Raw genomic sequence first — 19,296 nt, forward strand, 5'->3', positions numbered from 1 at the left:
ATACACAACTAAGAACTGAAAAAAAAAGACTATAACAAGGCTAAAATTAACCCAGTAACTGGAAACTCTCTTTTCCAAAGCGTCGTTTTATTTATACACAGCCATTTTTGGAAGCAAAACACAACTCAGAGACAACTTGCCAGGAACTGGACTCGACGACCTTCAAGAGAAGACTTATATGATTAAGAGCAACGTTCTAAGTAATATATCAACAACACAGTAAAATTTCAAGTTATTCAATTATCTTTGATGATATGATTATTAAAACATAATATTATTTAATACCTTATGATTCATTTAGCCGACATGTTTGATTTGCTTGTTTAACCGATACAATATCAATTATACTTAAAACAAGTATTTTAATATTTTTTTAATTAAATCAATATAGGGGATAACATTTATGAACCACCGAACCGGTAATGAGCCGAATGAAAAGTCTAGAAGCTTTAAAGCAAAACAGTAATCGCCATTACCTACAGAAACTCAAACTGACCAAGCAGGCGACACAGATACAGGGCCGAACATCGAACACTTCCCAACAGTGGCATCACCGTCCCACCACATCATTAATTTCAACAACCTTCACTTATTCAGTGTTTTGTCTGATCATCCATCGTTCCCCAAATTTCACGAGCAACTCATAAGTCATTTACTTCACTCTCTCGCTAAGAAGGGTACCCAATTCGATGGAAATGGAGAAAGGGAAAGGAACCAACGTGTCAGATATTCAGGGTGAAGATGACCTCGACGAGGAACCCGGGGAAGAAATTGAATCAGCTCCGCCTCTCAAGGTGGGCGAGGAGAGAGAATTGGGTAATACTGGTATCAAGAAAAAGCTCCTCAAAAATGGTATCCATTGGGAAACGCCTGAGTTTGGCGACGAAGTCACTGGTAATTTCATTATGTTTATTTATTGACTTCATTCCCCCCCTCCAAAAAAGTTTTTTTTGGAATTATTGATTTTTTTAGTAAAGGCTGATGGAGACTATGCAGTTCATTTTGTGGGTACTTTGCTTGACGGGACAAAGTTTTCTTCCACAAGGGATAATGGTGAACCAGTGACTTTTAAACTTGGTGAAGGTGAGTGTTGGGTGGTTTAATCTTGATGGAGCTGCTTGATTAACTGTTTTATTTACCTCAATTTATGTTTTAATGGGTTTGATAGGTCAAGTGGCCAGTGGTTTGGATCATGGAATTACAACTATGAAGAAGGGGGAACGTGTATTGTTCACGTTGCCTCCGGGTCTTGGTTATGGATCTGAAGGTCGTGATGGCGTCCCACCTGATTCTATTATTCAATTTGATGTAGAACTTCTTTCTTGGATAACAGTGGTGGATATATGCAAAGATGGTGGTATTACTAAGAAGATTATGGAGAAGGGAGAGAGGAATGAACGGCCTAGTGATTTGGATGAAGTTCTGGGTATATTGAACTCTTAAATAGTGCACTTTTTCTGTTACTTGCTTTGGCTTTAAAGTGGTCAATTGGAGGTTTACAGTGTTAGCTTTTTATATTTCCTTCCTTTTCTTTATGCAGTCAAGTATCAAGTCGCGCTTGTTGATGGGACTATTGTTGCAAAAACTCCCGAAGAAGGAAATGAGTTCTATGTGAAGGACGGTAATTTTAGTTGAATCCCGGACTTTTATGGCAGTTGGAAGAGATATTGTACTTCTTATAAATGGAAGTTTTCAACATGCTTTCTGCTCTTGCAGGTCATCTTTGTTCTGCATTGACAAAAGCAATCGTAACAATGAAAAGGGGAGAGAAGGTTAAACTAATCGTTCAACCTAAGTGTATGCCGTCATCTGATAATTGGTCTACTTCAATTCTAGTCTTGATCGACTTTTATTCCTTGAGACAAATACTTCCAAGTTTTATAATGTATTGAGCACAATGCAGATGCTTTTGGAGAGAAGGGGAAGGATGCCACTGATGGGTTCCCAAGTATCACACCAAATTCAGTTTTGAACATTGAATTGGAATTGGTGTCTTTCAAGCCTGTTATTGATGTTACTGGTGATTGTAAGGTATTCAAAAAGATTTTGAGGGAGGGAGAGGGTGCTCTTGTTGCAAATGAAGGTGCTGCAGTGACTAGTAAGTACAGTGACCCATTACAATATCTTATCAGTGTTCATCCAAATCAAACTAGATTCATATGTAGTGATATTGTTCCCATTTCCACCTAGACTTGGTAAGGGATCAACACTGAATTGTATCTTAAAGGTATATGATATGTGATGATAAATTGAATTATCTGAAAGGTTTATGGTGGGTAAGCTTTAAGTGTATGTCTTTGCTTGCTCTTTCAGCAAGAAATGAAATTGGACACAATTTTTTTTTATAAACTTGTTTAGGAAATGTTGGGATAATTGATTGTTTCATTGAGGCGACTCGATCATTATATTATATCACAAGGCCATGGCCTTGCATAATTTCTATGCTCTAAATATTTCTTGACTGGTGCTCCTTTATGTACTTTCTTCTTGAATTACAGTTAGCTATACCGCTAGGTTAGAAGATGGTACTGTATTTGAGAAAAAGGGAATTGATGGAGAGCAGCCGTTGGAATTTATAACAGATGAAGGTTAGTGGAAACTAATTAAATTTTTTCTAGATTGTCAATAATAAACTTTGGACCATATCTAACTATTTATCAATTTAAAAAATAGAACAAGTGATTCCGGGTTTGGACCGAGCAGCAGCAACAATGAAGAAGGGGGAAAAAGCATTGTTGACAATTAGTCCAGAGTATGGTTTTGGTAGTGTTGTTGCAGAGCGGGAACTTGCTGTAGTCTCACCTTCTTCAAACCTAATCTATGAAGTTGAAATGTTGGATTTTGTTAAGGTGAATAATGTAGCCCTGTAGATTTGTTAAACAAGATAGCTCCTTTTGTTCCTTAGGGTGTGTTTGGTTTGGGGAATGTGAGATTCCCATGGGGATGGAATCCACATTTCCCGTTTGGTTGGCCGGGAATGTCATTCCCGGTAATCTTACATTACCAATAGTGGATTTTTTTGGGGTATATTACCGGGAATGTCATTACCTCCTTTTCCTTAAGTATTGTTGGATTACCGACGTTTTGGATTATAATGCCCTTAAAATTATTTTTTTCTTTCAAAAATATCCTTATTCTGTCATTGAATAATAAAAATTTTACGAATGTTAAATTACAAATTTATCCTTAAACTATTTTAGATTTATAAAAAAAAGTCTATAATTACAATTTTATATGAAGTTCAGGGGTTAAAATAAAAGTTTACCCTTTCATTAAACCTTTTTATATTTTCAATTTTATAAAAAAATAAATATATAAATTTTATGAATTTAAATATCTTAAAGAAAATATATAAATATTTTTCAACTTGTTAAAAAAATATATATATAATAAGGACAATTTGGTCAAATATACATTTCAATAATCTTTTATTCCTTTAACAAAATACGGTAATCTTATATTCCTGCTAAACCAACCAAACACAAAATACAACATTCTCAGTAATCCTATTTCCTAGTAATCTTTTATTCCCACTGGTAATCTTATATTCCGTGAACCAAGCCGCCCTTAGTACTTTGTAGCAAATATCTCTATAGTCACTTATATCTAGTTTTGGAATGTGGCGTCCAAATTCTCCGTAAATCTTTATCTACTGTCCTTGTATATTGGGTTTCTTATCTCATCCCCAGCCCACTGTGTCGTTCTGGTGCTGAGGTTAGAAATGTTTATTTACTGAGTTTTGCATCTGCATAATGAATTTAATAGGAAAAAGCCCCATGGGAACTTAATAGCAAAGAGAAAATTGAGTCTGCTGGGAAAAAGAAAGAAGAAGGGAATGTACTATTCAAAAATGGGAACTACCAACGAGCGGGAAAAAAGTATGATAAGGTAATCTCAAGCATTGTTTTTGTCTGATTGAAATACAAAGTCTTCATGGTTCAAATAATTATTTCCTGCTATCTATCCCGTATGCTTTTAGGCTGTGGACTATGTCAGTGAAGATGGACTCTTTCGGGATGATGAGCAAAAGTTAATGAAAGAATTGAGGATTTCTTGCTGGTTGAATGGTGCAGCATGTAGCCTCAAACTAAGTGATTTCCAGGGGGCAATCCAGTTATGTTCCAAGGTGAGTCGCCTGGCTCCCAACACCAAACTGATAGAATTGAAATGGTTGATCATTCCCCTAGTTAAAATGGTAATAAATGTCTTGGAAACTGGTATCCAGAGCATGAACGAGTAATTTACAGAAATCAACCTCCTTTACGGACAACCTCTTTTGCCATTAAAATCGGGAATCTACTTCTGCATCTCTTATATTATATATTTACTTTGGGCTTTTTATTGTTCGACATATGTGATAGTGAAAGAGCCTCTCCACGAGGGTGTATCTCATATTATCGCTGGCTTTCTGAATGCGTATACACATTTAGAGTCCCACGTAAAGATTTGCACCTGGTCGATTAGCTGGAAAAGAAGTCTTATTTTATTCTGAAGTATGATCTACCTATAGGTCCTAGATTTCGAGTCCCACAATGTGAAAGCTCTATATAGGCGGGCACAAGCCTACATGGAAACTTCAGATTTACTTTCAGCTGAATTTGACATCAAGAAAGCTCTTGAGGCCGACCCCCAAAACAGGTAAATATAGAACTTATGCAATCCAAATTCCGATAGGCAAGTTTCATTGTAATTGGCAAGTTGCCATAATCATGACTGTTACATGTGCCAGGGAGGTGAAACTACTTCAGAAGACACTGAGACAACTCCAAGTTGAAAGCAACAAGAGGGATGCTAAACTCTTTACCAACATGTTTGCACGGGCGTCCAAGGACTCATCTGTGCCCATAAAGGTGAGAGTTGTTCAACAATGTTTTTATATGTGGTGAATGATCAAACAATCATCCCTAGGAAAAGAATTCTGCATCAACTCCTTAACTTGTATCTGTGATGAACTGCATGTTGGACAATGTTTCTCAACGAACGTCGAGATGAGTCTATTTGAATATTTTTATGGCAGAAATTGAAGGTTGAGAAACCAGAGAATGAGAATAGTGAAGAGGCTGGAGCAGCAACAGTGGAAAAGGAATGCGTGCGGGAGCCTTCAACACCTTCTGAAGATAGAATGGCTGTTGATCAGAGTTGAGAAAATGGATAATTTTAGAATGTTCATAAAATCATAGTTTTAAGAAGTTTTTGAATGTTTTTTTAAAGATAGTTTGCATCCAAAAATTGGTACCTTTAAAAAATAGTATGTTGTCTCGTTTTTTTTAAGAAAAATGAATGGTTGTAAAACAAAAGGTTAGTGTTAGAATAACATGACTAAATTAAAAGAAATTGGAAATTAATTAGTAAAGAAATCATTCAAAATTGTTAAACTGAACAACATGCGACAATATGAGGTCTAGACTTGTAATTTACACAAATAAAACATAGAAGTAATAAAATCCGGTACGAGTTGGATCGCATGTGGGTGAAGATGCAGATTTCGCTTTCTTGAGAAAAAACTTTGGCTCGGGCTGTTGATCATCATCTTCGTCGAGCTTCGTCTTACACATTACATCATGGTCGGTCATTCTTGATGATGATCGAAAAATTTCAAAATTTCGTTTCAAATTATTATTAACCTTATTGGACTAAAATATAGCATTTTATTTCCCTGAAACAAAACAAAAAACGTAAAACTACATAATTAAATTTTCAGACTTTTGAACTTTTGATTAAGTTGGTCCTTGTCGTCGTCGTTTTCTTTTGGATCGATAAACAAAGTTTTGAATGTTGGGAACATGCTATGTACTTTGGCTGCGTCGTAACCTCAAGATTCCATTAAAGAACGTGGATTTAATTGCAAGAATGTTTGAGGAAGTTATCCGATCCCTGGATGGAGCTAAAAGCATTTTTTTTTGGAATTGTGCAGCTCCAGGTTGGGTGAAGGTTAATAGAGACAATGCGGTCAAGGGGTCAGACGGCTATGCTTTTGTCGTCGGTTTTGTGTGACCACTTGGTCTTGCATAGGGATAGGGATAGGACCCAACCAGATCTAATAAGTTCAGATTTAAAAAAAAATCGAGTTCGATTTGGTTCAGGAAAAAGGTGAAATTATTCGACACGAAAAAAATTATAATTTTACATTATATATTTAAAAATAATTACAATAATACACCTCTATATATTATTTTCTTTCAATAAAATCCCTATTTTTATATATCAAAAATAATATTTCGGGTTAGATAGAGTTAGGATTTTATATAAAAAATGAGTTGGGTTCGGATTGGACGGAAGGTGTACATTTTTCAGGTCGGGTTTGGGTCGTGTGGAGTATTTATAATTTTCGGGTCGAGTTGGGTGGACAGAAAATCTGATCCAACCCGACCCATGCCCATCTCTAATACTCTTGCAAGGAGTTGGATGGCTGTGCGTTTGTCGTAGGCATTTTGCGTGCACTGTAATCAATGGTTGAATTGTTTCGCTCGCAACATTGGTCAATGTCCGGTGCACGAAGGGGTGTGGGGGTTACATGATGGATTAGAACCACGGAAGCTGGGATTCAGAATGATAGGAAGTGTGCTTTTCAATTACATTTTTGGGAGCGAAAGCAGTAATTATTCCTATACAGTCCTTAGCTGGCTGTTCAACAATCCACCGGTTTGCATGTTAGTTCCCCACAATATGAGATTCCAGTTCTCTTCATGATGACCCGCTTGTTTTGTATGCCAACTCATGGTTCATTAAGCTGGTTCCTGCGCTAACAGAAAAAAGAAACAAAAAAAAAGTAGTTGGGTGATGAATATGCTTATATTTTGACCTATTCATGAGTTCAGAAATCAAAAGTAAATTCATTTCTATGAAGGCATTCGGCATCAATTATAAGTTAAGACAGTCATATTTATAGGATATGATATTCATTTCCTGTATTAGCGAATAACTTTTTTTAAAAAAAAGCCTAAATGTAACAACCGCTTCTGAGGTATACAAGACAACGCATTTTCCCTTCCTAAAGCCCTTGACGTATGAACTCATCTGTCATCATATATATAGAAGCCACCAAATCATCACCTTCGTCACAATGGCTTGGTTTTCAAGAGGCACCGGTGAAAGAAACAAAAAATCCCAAGAACTTGAGCAAGTTATCCTCCATTTGCATCTCTGAAGGGGAGAAACCTCTCAGCTATGCCCCATATCCGCTCAAAACATACTAAAATGATTAAAGATTCTACAAAGCAAATTATCACTTGTCTCTCATTTCCTTTTTTGGAAGTGCCTCGAATCTTCTGAATCTGAGATTGAACCTTATACCTACAACAAATCAAAGCAAACAAATATTTTATGGTGACAGCATTCTTCTAATAGCGATCTGAAATATAATGCAATAGATAATGCTTTTCACATATGTAAGAGGGACGGTGATTGCTCATTAGGTCAAAAGATATATTCCCAAAGGAAGGGTAAGCATTACCATGGGAATTTCTTGAAAAGAACTTTAGCACCTCGTCAATAATTATAACCTGCAGCAGATATTAGAAAATGGTAGAAATAAGTACAACGAATCATCTCAATGAAAACCATACCATAACCACCAATAGTTAATGGCCGAAGTGACGAGTGTACCATGAAAAAATGGTACAACATAAAGCAATGTCATATCACCATGCAGTTTCCCGTTTTAGAAGTTTATGCTACTTGGAACTTACAGGGAAAGAAAGAAAAAGGATAACAGTCCACTCATTCCAAGACAACGGAGTAACCTATAAATATGCCATTAAATTAGTTTCCACAAATAAGAAAAAGGAAAATAGAAACAAATTCAATAACAAGGTGAATAGCGCACAGAGGAAACAACTTACAGAGAATAGCGTAGATAGTGGGGAAATATACAGAATTAGCATGTGAAGGAGCATTGTTAAGATTATTGAAGCAACTAGCCACAAATTACTCCAAGGAGGAATAACCCTAAAATTAGAAAAGTTGGGAAAAGATTAGTGCAGAGCCTTTCCTCATCCCCCCAAACCCACCCCCACAAACGAAAAAAGAAGAGTTTCTGGTCAAATACTAGCAAAAGAAACACTACACTTACAAAAGTGATTGGTTTTCACTGAGGTTATTCAACGCATTAAACATCTCAACAACAACAAGCACAGTCATGGACACAGTTGATGGATGACGATCGTCAAAAATACTACACGGATAAGTTGTCTCCCTTGTTGGGCACATATCAAAATTCATCTGCAATAAATTAACTTATCAAGTCTTCAGAAAAAAATATGTAAGACATAATAGAAGAGTGATTATATAAGCCTATGATCATAAATCTAAAAGCTAAAAGTGTAGACTGTAGACTAAGTTGTTTTTCTCCGCACATTGAATTCTTCAGATTTTTCATGCTGAAATTTAAGATATATAAATGCAGTTAGGGATCGCGTTGAAAATAAAAACATCAGAAAATCCCACAAAGAGCAAATTACTTTTAACCATGAAAGTTCGCACATCAAAACAAATTTTCAATACATTTATTCATTAAATTTGTCATTAAATGTCATATATATATCCTACACAGTTCATAATAAAAAATAGAGATAAATCAAAACATCACAACAAGGCCAATAACAATAAAAGAAACAGCTACCTTTTCAATATATGCCCCAAACACATTCTCAAGGAAACAAATTCATTAACATCAAAACTCCAATCAGAAGAGATGCCCATTCCAAGGGCAATAATTTTTCACATTAGTAACATAAAAGAAAACAGAAACTTACCAATTCACTATATGGTAGTTTAGGACCAGTTTCTGAGTAAACGAACCACCATATGAACCCCGCAACAGTTGCAAGGCCAACATAAGCTACATCAACCAGGGGGAAATCCTTAATAGTGAATATTTTACAAAATATATTCTCAATTGAGTCGATCTCAAATGATGTAAGAAACTTATAGCACTAAGAATTTAAATCTTAAAAGATGTGTGTAGGAAGCAAAGAAAAATGATATTGCAAATTGAAATTCAGAAGACACCCCGAAGAGAAATAAAGCATTCCAGATTATTAGAGTAGAAAAATTAGAGCAGCATTTATATGCACCTCCAACTACCAAATATCGAAAGAAAAGCCAGCCACTGACCACTGCTTCATTAACCTGCAAACCCAAGTTAAGTAAAGTGATTGACCTGAATTGAAACAAAAAATTAGTTATCTACGAATGTATCATTTAAGAGAAGAAACATAAACACATAAAACAATTTGGCTCTTCTTTCCATGTTTTATTTTAAACAAAATCTTGATTGGTTCTGTTTAACCTTTCTCCAAATAAAGCATCATGCTACTGGAAAATAATGAAAATCATAAAAGCAGTACTTTGCGAGGTTTAGCCTTCATCACATCAGAATCCTGCTTATTAAATCCAATCGCAGTGGCAGGCAATCCATCAGTAACCAAGTTGACCCATAGCAGCTGGACCTGGACAACGTTTTTTTTTCAAAAAAAATAAATAAATCAAGAGTATTATCTATTTAAACTACCAGAATAAGATAATGACAATCTTAGAAAGGCTATCAAAATAATTGCAATTTTGTGTTTTGATAGAAAATGTAATTCCTTGTTATATAGACCATCAAGAAAATAATGAAAATATCATTGTATATTACACAAAAAAATGGCCAGATCAGGATAAATTCTGTTTTTTTATAGAAGTTGGAGGTCTCATTAAAAACTCCCTTCGTATTCTTCCACATACTTAGAAGTATGTTGAAGAACATTGGAAGGAAGAAAAGAGTGCCTCATATTTTATTAAACATAATGCCAAGTACATATGGTAACACCGAACCCTCATACGGGAATAAAAGCCATTACAAAAACCATATCACCTAAAAATCTTTCAGCTTCGAACAAAAAGCCCCTAAGACAATAATCCTATTTCTCAAATACACCTGAAGGATAAATTCTGTTGTAATGCTAAGATGTAAAGATCTCATCATTGTCATTGTTTTAACCAATGAAAATGACGGTGTTCTAAACTAAACATAGTTCCTTTTTTTTCTCCCCTCATTTAAAGATATATGATGTGGTTGGGTATGGGATGTTAAGATGAGAAGAAATCTTGATGATTGGGAGTTAGAACAATGGTTAGAGCTTAATTCCTTGCTTAGTAATTTTTCAGCTGGATTGGTTAATGATGATTGCTGTGTTTGGTCCGGGAATGGGAAAGGGGCTTATTCTGTGAGGTCTTGTATGAAGTTGCTGTATGATCAGTCCGAATCTACCCCTTTTTGGATGAAGAAATTTTGGGTTGGAGTTGCTCCTCCGAAAGTGGAATCATTTGTGTGGCAAGGCGTTCATAAGAAGCTGGCAGTGAAATCCGAGCACCTGAAACTTGGGGTTTCTAATTTAGACACTCTTTGTCCTCTTTGTGGCGTGGAGTCGGAGACAGTGTCCCATCTTTTTGTGAACTGCAGAATTGTATGGGATTTATGGAGTCTTTTCCTGCGTTGTTGGAATGTGTCCAGTATTCTTCCGAGCAATCCTGCAGACCTCTTAGTGTCGTGGATGGAGTTAATGCCTCATTCGGAAATATGAACGTTTGTGCCAGGGGCTTTATTGTGGTCGGTGTGGAAACTAAGGAATATTGTAATTTTTGAAAAGGGGGAGGTAGATCCATGTCACCTATTTTTCATCACAAGATTCAGGTTGACTGGTTGGTATGTTGCAAAGTACCCAAAGGTGAATGTTCCATTTGATTGTCATGTGGGAGATCCATCCTTGGCTGATTTCTGGCAGAGCAGCATGAACGTGTGTCCAGCACCGATTGTTTGGTCGCCTCCTCCGAAAGAATTTTTTTTAAAGTAAATGCTGATGGTGCGATGAACAAAGACTGGTCTAGTGGCAGTATTGGAGGTCTTCTTCGAAACTCGGAAGGATTGGTCCTGAGTTCATTCTTGAAGCAGGTTGGGTCTGGTCCCCCTATTATGGCAGAATTGCTGGCAGTGAAGGCGGGGCTAGATTTATTTTTTTGATTTGGATTGGTGCAATAAGGGAAGATTGATAGTGGAAAGTGACTGTGCCAATGCTCTGGAATGGTTAAAAAACCGTGGTGCTTGTCCTGGTCTTTTTGCTGATTTAGCAAAGGAAATTGCTGCTATCGTCTTAGATCAGAGTGTTCTGCTAAAACATATTCAGAGATCTGCCAACTGGGAGGCGGATGAATTAGCGAAGTAAGGGATGGACTAATTGGTTTTGTTGAATGCTTGTTTTAGGTTGCGTTGTTTTTTAGGTTTCTTTGTTGTTTTGGCATGGCTTGGACTTTGTATCCGTTGTATTTTCTACTGGAGTTTTAATATTTTTTTTTTGATAGGAATAATAGGCCTCATTAAAAATCTCCCTCTTAGTTAGCTCTTGGAAAGAGTAACTATCGGAAGGAGGAAAATAGTGTCTTAGTTTATTGAATAGAGAAACTATTACAATAAATTATACCAATACAATTAGGGCATCAAAATAAAACTATAATCTTAAAACACCCTATAAAAATACCCTTACAATCAACCAATCCCATCCTTAGCTAATTTATCTGCTTCCCAATTACATCCCCTAGGAATCTATCGAATAATAATCGCCCTCTCATGAACTAAGGACACAATATCCTCAACAAGTGAACTGAAGAAACTAGGAACATAATTAGGCAGCAGAATCCAGTCTACAGCAGATTTACAGTCACTTTCTAGGATCAATCTTCCCTTTGCCGCCCAATCTGATGATAGGAAAATGTCTAGGCCTTTCTTAATAGCTTTTAGTTCAGCCAACGGAGGAGGGCCTGGACCAATACTAACAGAGAAGGTCGATAGGATAATGCTATTACAATCTCTCAAAATACCTCCAATTCCTCCCTTCATCCTATCAGACTTGACAGCCCCATCAACATTAAATTTGTAAAAATCTATAGGGGGAGGCTGCCAACTTTGTTTCGAACTCCTATGAGTATTATGGTAACCAAACTTGTCTACTAGAGAGGGGTCCCCTACCAACAAATCAACTTGAATTTGGATATTAGGAAACTTTGCTAGAAACCATCTAGCCAACCTAAATCTTATTAGGAAAAAGAGAGAGGTTATATCAAGGCTAGAATTTTCAAACACTACTGAATTCCTTGCTTTCCAAATAGACCAAAGAACTACTCCCGGAATGAATTTCCAAATGTTCGATTTTCTGTTTAGATCAGACCATGAACTTAGCAAAACTTGTGGATCATTAGGCAAAGCTGTATAGATGTCCCAAATCTTCAACATTCTGTTCTAAATATCCCCTGCAACTGAGCATGAGAAAAAAAGATGCTGGACTGTTTCTTCATTATTTTTACATAGTGGACATAGTGCGTCTTCCATAGGAACCCCCCTTTTCTTCAGCTCAATTCTGACTGCCAATTTCTTGTGTATGATTTGCCAAAGGAATATTTCTACTCTAGGGGGAGCAAAACCTGACCAAACCCATCTTTTCCAAGAAAAACCACCTCCTTGACTATTTGATAGAGCCATCCTGCAGGATTTCACCGAGAACAGACCATCCCCTTCCCAGACCAAGAAAGAAAATCCTCCATTGAGTCAGATAAATTAAAACAATTTAATGCTGCCATTAGTTCAATCCATTGATCCAATTCCCAATCACATAAGCTTCTTCTTGTTTGAACATTCCACACCCATCCATTTACATCAAAGCAACCAAAATCAGCCACCTTACCCCTTTTATTGTTTGATAATGCAAATATCCTGGGAAATTGAATCTTCAAGGGTAGGTTATTGACCCAAACATCATTCCAAAATGAAATCGATTTGCCACTTCCCAATTGAGTCTTAGTATTCGACCTCAAACATCCTCCAATATCATCATCCTTCATATAATTATTCACAATTCCTTTCCAAATCCAGGAATCTTGAGTCGAAACAACGTTGCTAATTGACAGAGATAAAGTACTAGCATTGTGTTTGCTGCATATCATCTTTTTCCAAAGTGAATCTTTCTCATTTGCAAATTTCCACACCCATTTACCCAACAAAGCCCTATTTATGATATTCAAATTCAAAATTCCCAAGCCACCGTCTTCCAAAGGTTTACAAACTGCCTGCCAACTAACCCAGTGCTTTCGATTTTTACTTGAGCTTTCCCCCCACAAGTTTGAGGCACTCTTTTCCTCCTTCCAATGTTCATTGAGATACTTTCCTGTATTTCAATGGATATGAAGGGGGTTTTTAATGAGGCCTCCCTTTCTTATAAAAAAAAAAAGATATATGATGCCAAATTGCAAGTATTTTCTTAAATCAACATACTCACCGGAGCAAGGGTATCAGGTATTCCTAGCACAGCCGCCACAAAAATACAAACTACTTCAATATTTGAAGAAATCATGTATCTGATGAATTGCTTTGTATTGTAGTATCCTTCAGCAACAGCCTGTCCGAATTGAAAAGACAACAATTTTTACATCCTCAATGTGATGAATGCATGTACTTTAAAACAGAAAGAAAAAAAAACAAATACAAATATGTCATGAAGAAAATGGAACAAATTGTAACATACCGCTACAATGGTAGCAAAATTGTCATCAGCTAAAACCATATCTGAAGCACTCTGTAATTGAAAGGATAAAGATAATAAGAACGAAGCAAGTCAAAGAGAGCAACTGTTCTCAAATTGAACATCTATCAAGTAAAATGGGAATCACTCAATATTAGCAACATCAGAATGATTGTAGATGAAAAAACAGTAATGTAGAAATAAGGTATCATTGTGCAATTAGAATGTGCATATTTCTTGTTTTTATGTTGATTATAAAAAAAAATAGTGATTTTAGACATTCTACCACTCATAAAAATAAAAATAAAAAAGAAAATGAACCTGAGAGAGGCAAATTATGCATACCTTTGCAACAGCTGTTCCAGATCCCATGGCAATTCCGATATCTGCTTTCTTAAGTGCAGGTGCATCATTTACACCATCACCAGTCATTGCGACCTAATAAAAGTTGTTACTGTCAAAAATCATTGGAGAAATAAACAGGCAATTGGAACAAATAATAGAGGAAAAAGCAATAAAACATGCTCACACAGATACACATATCACGTCTACAAGAACAGGTAAACTGTTAATCCAACAACAGTTACATTCTTAGAATATATACCTTTCAATTAAGGATGAAGTCAAAACACTTTTAAGAAATCAGCTTCTCCTGTGCCATAGCTGACACCAAATACACACGTTCTGCTATACCTAGTTAATTACTTCTTCGGACACAAATGAGATGAACAATAAGTGCTTTTGTAGTTCTAATTTCTATTATATGTTTTTACTTTTGTAAGTTCTACTTTCTTACCACCAATGTTCAACCACAAACTAGTGTTCTGGCCCATGGTACTGAAAATAAAACAGCTTTTGAGGATTTGGATATGAAAAGAGATTTAATTTTCATTTCATTTTGCCCTCAAATTTATTGACAAAGTCATTACTTACATTTCAACATAGACAATGAACCCGAAGGAGGATCCACAGATTGAAGATAAAATGAAGTATGAGTATAGTAAAACAACAACCAATGTTGTACAATTTTATTACTAAGGTTTGCTTGAATTTACTCCCTGGATACTCTACAACCATCATCGTTAACGACTATTGCTCAGATAATAATAAAAACTCTATAACCATTTGACCTCCTCCTATGGCAGTTAATAAACTGAATAAAATAACAGCAATGTCAATAGCGATCTGACATAAAAGATACTACAATTTATAACGAGGAAACTTTATATATGAAACCTACTACTTCATTCTTGTTTTGTAAGGCCTCAACTAGCATCCTTTTATGAGAAGGCTCAACCCTGTAAATTTAGAGAAATGCATATCAACAGAATGAATATATACACAGGAAAAATATAACTAAAACATTATGAGCAGAGAGGATAACAGGACCAGATAATCACAATTCACAACATCTAACAAGATACACTACATAAACCAGACCTTTAATATCTGGACAAGAGTGCCATACGATGCAATGCCACTGTCTGCTGCATTCCTGGAAGCTCTTCAAACTCAGCAGCAGAGTATGAACGCCCAACAAAATCTGCTAAGTGATCAAAAGCACCTATCTTCCGACAAACGGATTCCTCTGTGGAACAAGCTCTGTTGCAGGAAGTATTGAGAAACAACCTGCAATAGCCACTTTGAGTGTCAAAATGAATCCAACTAACATTTCAGTTATGTTTATTTGGAAACAGAAACATAATCAGCCATGAAATCATTGTCCAAACACACAAGAAAAACTTAGGCCAAAGAAAAACATACAAGCAAACTATTTATCTGCAATAACTCTTGTAATATAAAAATACCATTTAACAAAAATAAAATAAAACACTGCCCCATCATACCACCACATTAAAACCAATGCGTAAATCATGTGATTATATTATTTTATTTACCATTGCGCAGCACAGTTGCAATATCAGCTTGATAGGCACGTAACTCCTGTAAGAAAAAAAAAAAGTAAAAGAGAAATACAAAATATCATATGAGTAAGGGACCAGTGAATTATCTCCTTTATCATACAAAGGTGGATGATATTAGGTACATGCTTCTTGGTGCGATGGTTATGCCAAAATGATCGATTTATTGGAAAGATGGGGATATATCCCAGGTCAGTTTATCACCTTGCAGCAGTTATACTTTCACTCTCTTTTTGCAGCTCTCCTGAAATGACCATAGGTTTATTGCCCCAGCTTTCGCATACTTAAGGCATCCTTTTTATTATAAAACAAATATACGTGACTGGACCCGATTTGAGATTCCAAGCATACCTCAAGTGCCTTTTCAGCATTTGTTTCCGTAATTACTCCTACAGCAGCATTGGCAGCTAATATCAGGAGGATAACCTGTGAATTAAACAAACAAATATATTATTTTAAGCAATAGATGTAAACCAAGCATGAAAATGGCTCCAGATCATCATTAAAAGATCGATCCAGTTAATAGCAGGCAACAGAGGAGTAAAAAAGCTGGAAATTAATACAAGCACCAATAAATCAGGCCATAAATGTGGAAAACTCGAATCCATATTTCCTTGGACTAGTAAACGAATTCAGAAATCAAACTACAACACTAATGAGAGTTGCCAATCTGTATAGTCAATTTGTATTTTGGTCCAAATGAAATCATGCCATGATCGATAAGCATATAGCCACCTTAGAAAAATATGCTTTAGTCATAGTTGACAGACAGAATGCTCTGATGAGGTAAATGGCCTACAATAAACTACTTGACAATGTCTTGACAAGGACAAACCTTTCTCTGTTCAACAACTTAAAAAAATTACCAAAACACTGGAAAATTATTAAAAGGAATAAATTTAGCAAATCCAAACATGATCATCTTACAGAAGGCTCCAAAAACGCAGTTAAGCCAGTCTCTCCGTTAATCAGAGCCAAAACGAACGAAACAAGTGCTGCAGCAATCAATATCTTAACAAGCAAATCATTAAATTGCTTGAAAACCAATTTCCAAAATGGAGCCCCTGTATTCAGTAATGTGAAATACCAAAAATAAATAAGTAAATAAAACAGCAGACTTCAACACAATCTACACTAAAATATTTCTGAAGCACAAAGGAAATATAGATAGCACCACTAAATATCCACAAATCAACAAGAAATTGAATTTTGAATACTTTGCTTGTTCCTCATCACCAATTGGATATAATAGACATGATTCATAGGATGGGAAAATCCCAAGCCCAGGCAGCCTCTTTCCAACCCTAATTTTACTATAATTAACCGCCCTTATTCTTCACTGAGGAGCAAAAATACTAGAAATATATTATTGGAGCAAAAGCACAAAAAAAGATAGTCCTATTAATAGGCTGAGGCTCAACCTGCAGCAAACAGATTTCTTAGCCACAGGCCCACAGCAAGCCTCATTTTTATCAAACACCAATAGATGAGAAGATTGTCCCGATTTCACAAGAAAGACATATTTTTAAGCTAATTCTAAAAGGTAATAAGCCCACATATATGTCAAACGACTTTCTGCTTTCAATGGAGCATAATATTCTGAAGTTTGAGTTAAATTCAATAAAAAAATCTTGACAGGCCATAAAACCAATGCTAGATGAAGAAAAAGTTGACTGTAATATAAGGAGCTAATTGGAGAAACTGTAATGTTACAGTTTACGTTAATGTTACAGTTTATGTCAATAGGCTTTCTGCTTTCAATGGAATATAATATTCTGAAATTTGAGTTAAATTCAATAAATAAAAATCTAGGCAGCCATAAAACCAATGCTAGATGAAGCAAAAGTTGACTGAAATATAAGGAGCTAATTGAAGTAACTATAATGTTACAGTTTAAGTTAATGCATAGCAACAACTATAACCAACCAAAAGGGACACAGCAGCTAATTAAGAAAAGTAACATGTTATGTTTCAAATATATCTTATAACAACAACCAGATACAAAAACATTATGGTGCAAAAAAGTAAAAGGAGAAAGAAATTTGGAAATAGAACATAAAAAGAGATGGTGTTCTGAATGTACTTACTTTCCTCTTCAGGAAGCACTGGATACGAGAAACCAAGCATGCCAAGAAAGGGGGAAAACAAAAATTACAAGAAGGATAAAAAGATAATGAATACCAAATTTTGTAATACTAAAGAATCAAGATCATGATTAAAATTTTGGAATAAACTACTGCACGTTTAAGGAGGAAGGAAACACTCATCATGAAAAAGCCCGTAATGATGCCTACATTTACATATTGCCAATTTGACATGAAAAACAAATAAAATAATAATTGAAAGAGGCCCTAATAATACCTACATTTACATAGTGCCAATAGACATGAAAAAACAACTAAAAAAATTATTCATAAAATATCTTACCATTTTTACCATAAAGTCTTGCATGTTGTGAAACCTGAAATTGCAAACAAAAAAATCCATTCTTTAGAAGGAAAAAAATTTGGCAATGCTGTTAGTTTTTAATATGATAACTGATAATATAAGTGAACTAAAATTTAACTCCAAGTCCGATCAGGGGGAAAACGTATAAACTTACCTGAAAATCAGTCAGACCTTTCGTCGAGTCTAGTCCAAATAAATCCAAAACCTAACCTCAAAGAAACAAGTTAATTCAAAACGTGATGTTAAGAATTGTTGAATTCTTTGAATGAAAATTTTACAGAAATATGAATGTAAAGTACCTCGGAAACAGATCTAGCATAGGCGTCCTCCATTGAGGATCGGAGATGAAAGCTTTGCCGGTGTTTTTCGCGATTGGGCTCGTCCGTTTTCTTTATTCACCCTAGAAATTTAAAAAGAAAAATGTGTCGCTTCGCTTCGGAGGCTCGAGATTTACGCTTTTCAACTCTCCGTGGAGTAGAATACAAATAAACCTCTCATACTGGCTATTAATTACCATTGGAATTTACTATCCGAATTCGCTGGATCAGTTCGATTCGGCTCCCAAACGTAATTTGGGCATTAGTTACGTCAAGTTGGGTCTGGCCCGTTGGATTTGCAAGTGGTTGATGTTGATTTGGACTTTCCAAGAGGAATCGAATAAGATTTGCTACATATTTTTGTTGTCCTCACAATTGTTGAATCCTTTGAAAGGAAAGGTGAAAATGAAACGATTTAGATGTTCATTGTAAATGAGGAAATTATAATTTTGAAAACATTAAAAACAATTATTTTTTAATTTCAAAATAAATGCACTTTTATATATAATAATATATTTACCGTTAATGAATCATATTAATTATTAACAATCATGTTTAATAAAACTATTATTATCTTTTGTAATATTCTTATTATAAAACACAATAAAATTATCATTAGCATATTTATTATATCATTTTGTTAATTTCATTCGCAAAGTTTAAAGATTCCAATATCAGAGTTAAAATAACTTTATTTACTAAAAATAAATTATTAATTCAATTTTAAAAAACGAAATTAATAAAATTCGATATTTAAATAAAAATGCTTTTGATGCGATGGAAACCTCATTATCCATCCATCGTTGCATTTGCTTCCAATAGAGGCAAGAAAGATGTGGTAATAAAATCAATATTAGAAACTTTATAAATGTTATCCATAATGCTGCATCAAAAGTTCATCTTCCAGCAAGTTCTCTTTAAATAACCTGCAAATCACTGCGCAAAAATAATTTCTTTCTTTTAAAGCAGCACTAATTTCATAAATAAATAAAATTCAACAAGAAAACACCATCACATGTAACTAAATGGACTAAATGTAACTATATACAACTAAATAGA

General features: G+C 35.2%; 1 protein-coding gene and 1 pseudogene across 1 annotated transcript; one reads left to right on the forward strand and one right to left on the reverse strand.

Annotated features, from left to right (window-relative positions):
- Positions 1-471: 471 nt before the first annotated feature.
- On the forward strand, positions 472-5,173 carry LOC120216597 (peptidyl-prolyl cis-trans isomerase FKBP62-like). Its single transcript, XM_039213962.1, has 13 exons — positions 472-894; positions 997-1,083; positions 1,169-1,426; positions 1,541-1,621; positions 1,717-1,797; positions 1,904-2,098; positions 2,499-2,588; positions 2,674-2,849; positions 3,766-3,888; positions 3,980-4,126; positions 4,511-4,638; positions 4,730-4,850; positions 5,018-5,173. Exons 1-13 carry the CDS (start codon positions 690-692, stop codon positions 5,141-5,143), a joined length of 1,818 nt encoding a protein of 605 aa, XP_039069893.1. The 5' UTR covers positions 472-689; the 3' UTR covers positions 5,144-5,173.
- Positions 5,174-6,960: 1,787 nt separating this feature from the next.
- Positions 6,961-18,391, reverse strand: LOC120216598 (annotated as a pseudogene).
- Between the last annotated feature and the right edge of the window lie 905 nt (positions 18,392-19,296).

Source organism: Hibiscus syriacus, unplaced genomic scaffold (genome assembly GCF_006381635.1).
Source record: "Hibiscus syriacus cultivar Baekdansim isolate YM2019G1 unplaced genomic scaffold, ASM638163v2 tig00110162_pilon, whole genome shotgun sequence".
NCBI classification, from domain to species: Eukaryota; Viridiplantae; Streptophyta; class Magnoliopsida; order Malvales; family Malvaceae; genus Hibiscus; species Hibiscus syriacus.

Bases quoted from the DNA above. Each gene is read 5' to 3' on its own strand.
- LOC120216597 (XM_039213962.1), top strand. From the start codon at position 690: ATGGAAATGGAGAAAGGGAAAGGAACCAACGTGTCAGATATTCAGGGT. The intron at 1,084-1,168 runs GTGAGTGTTGGG...TGGGTTTGATAG, and splicing joins GACTTTTAAACTTGGTGAAG to GTCAAGTGGCCAGTGGTTTG. The intron at 2,850-3,765 runs GTGAATAATGTA...TGAATTTAATAG, and splicing joins AAATGTTGGATTTTGTTAAG to GAAAAAGCCCCATGGGAACT.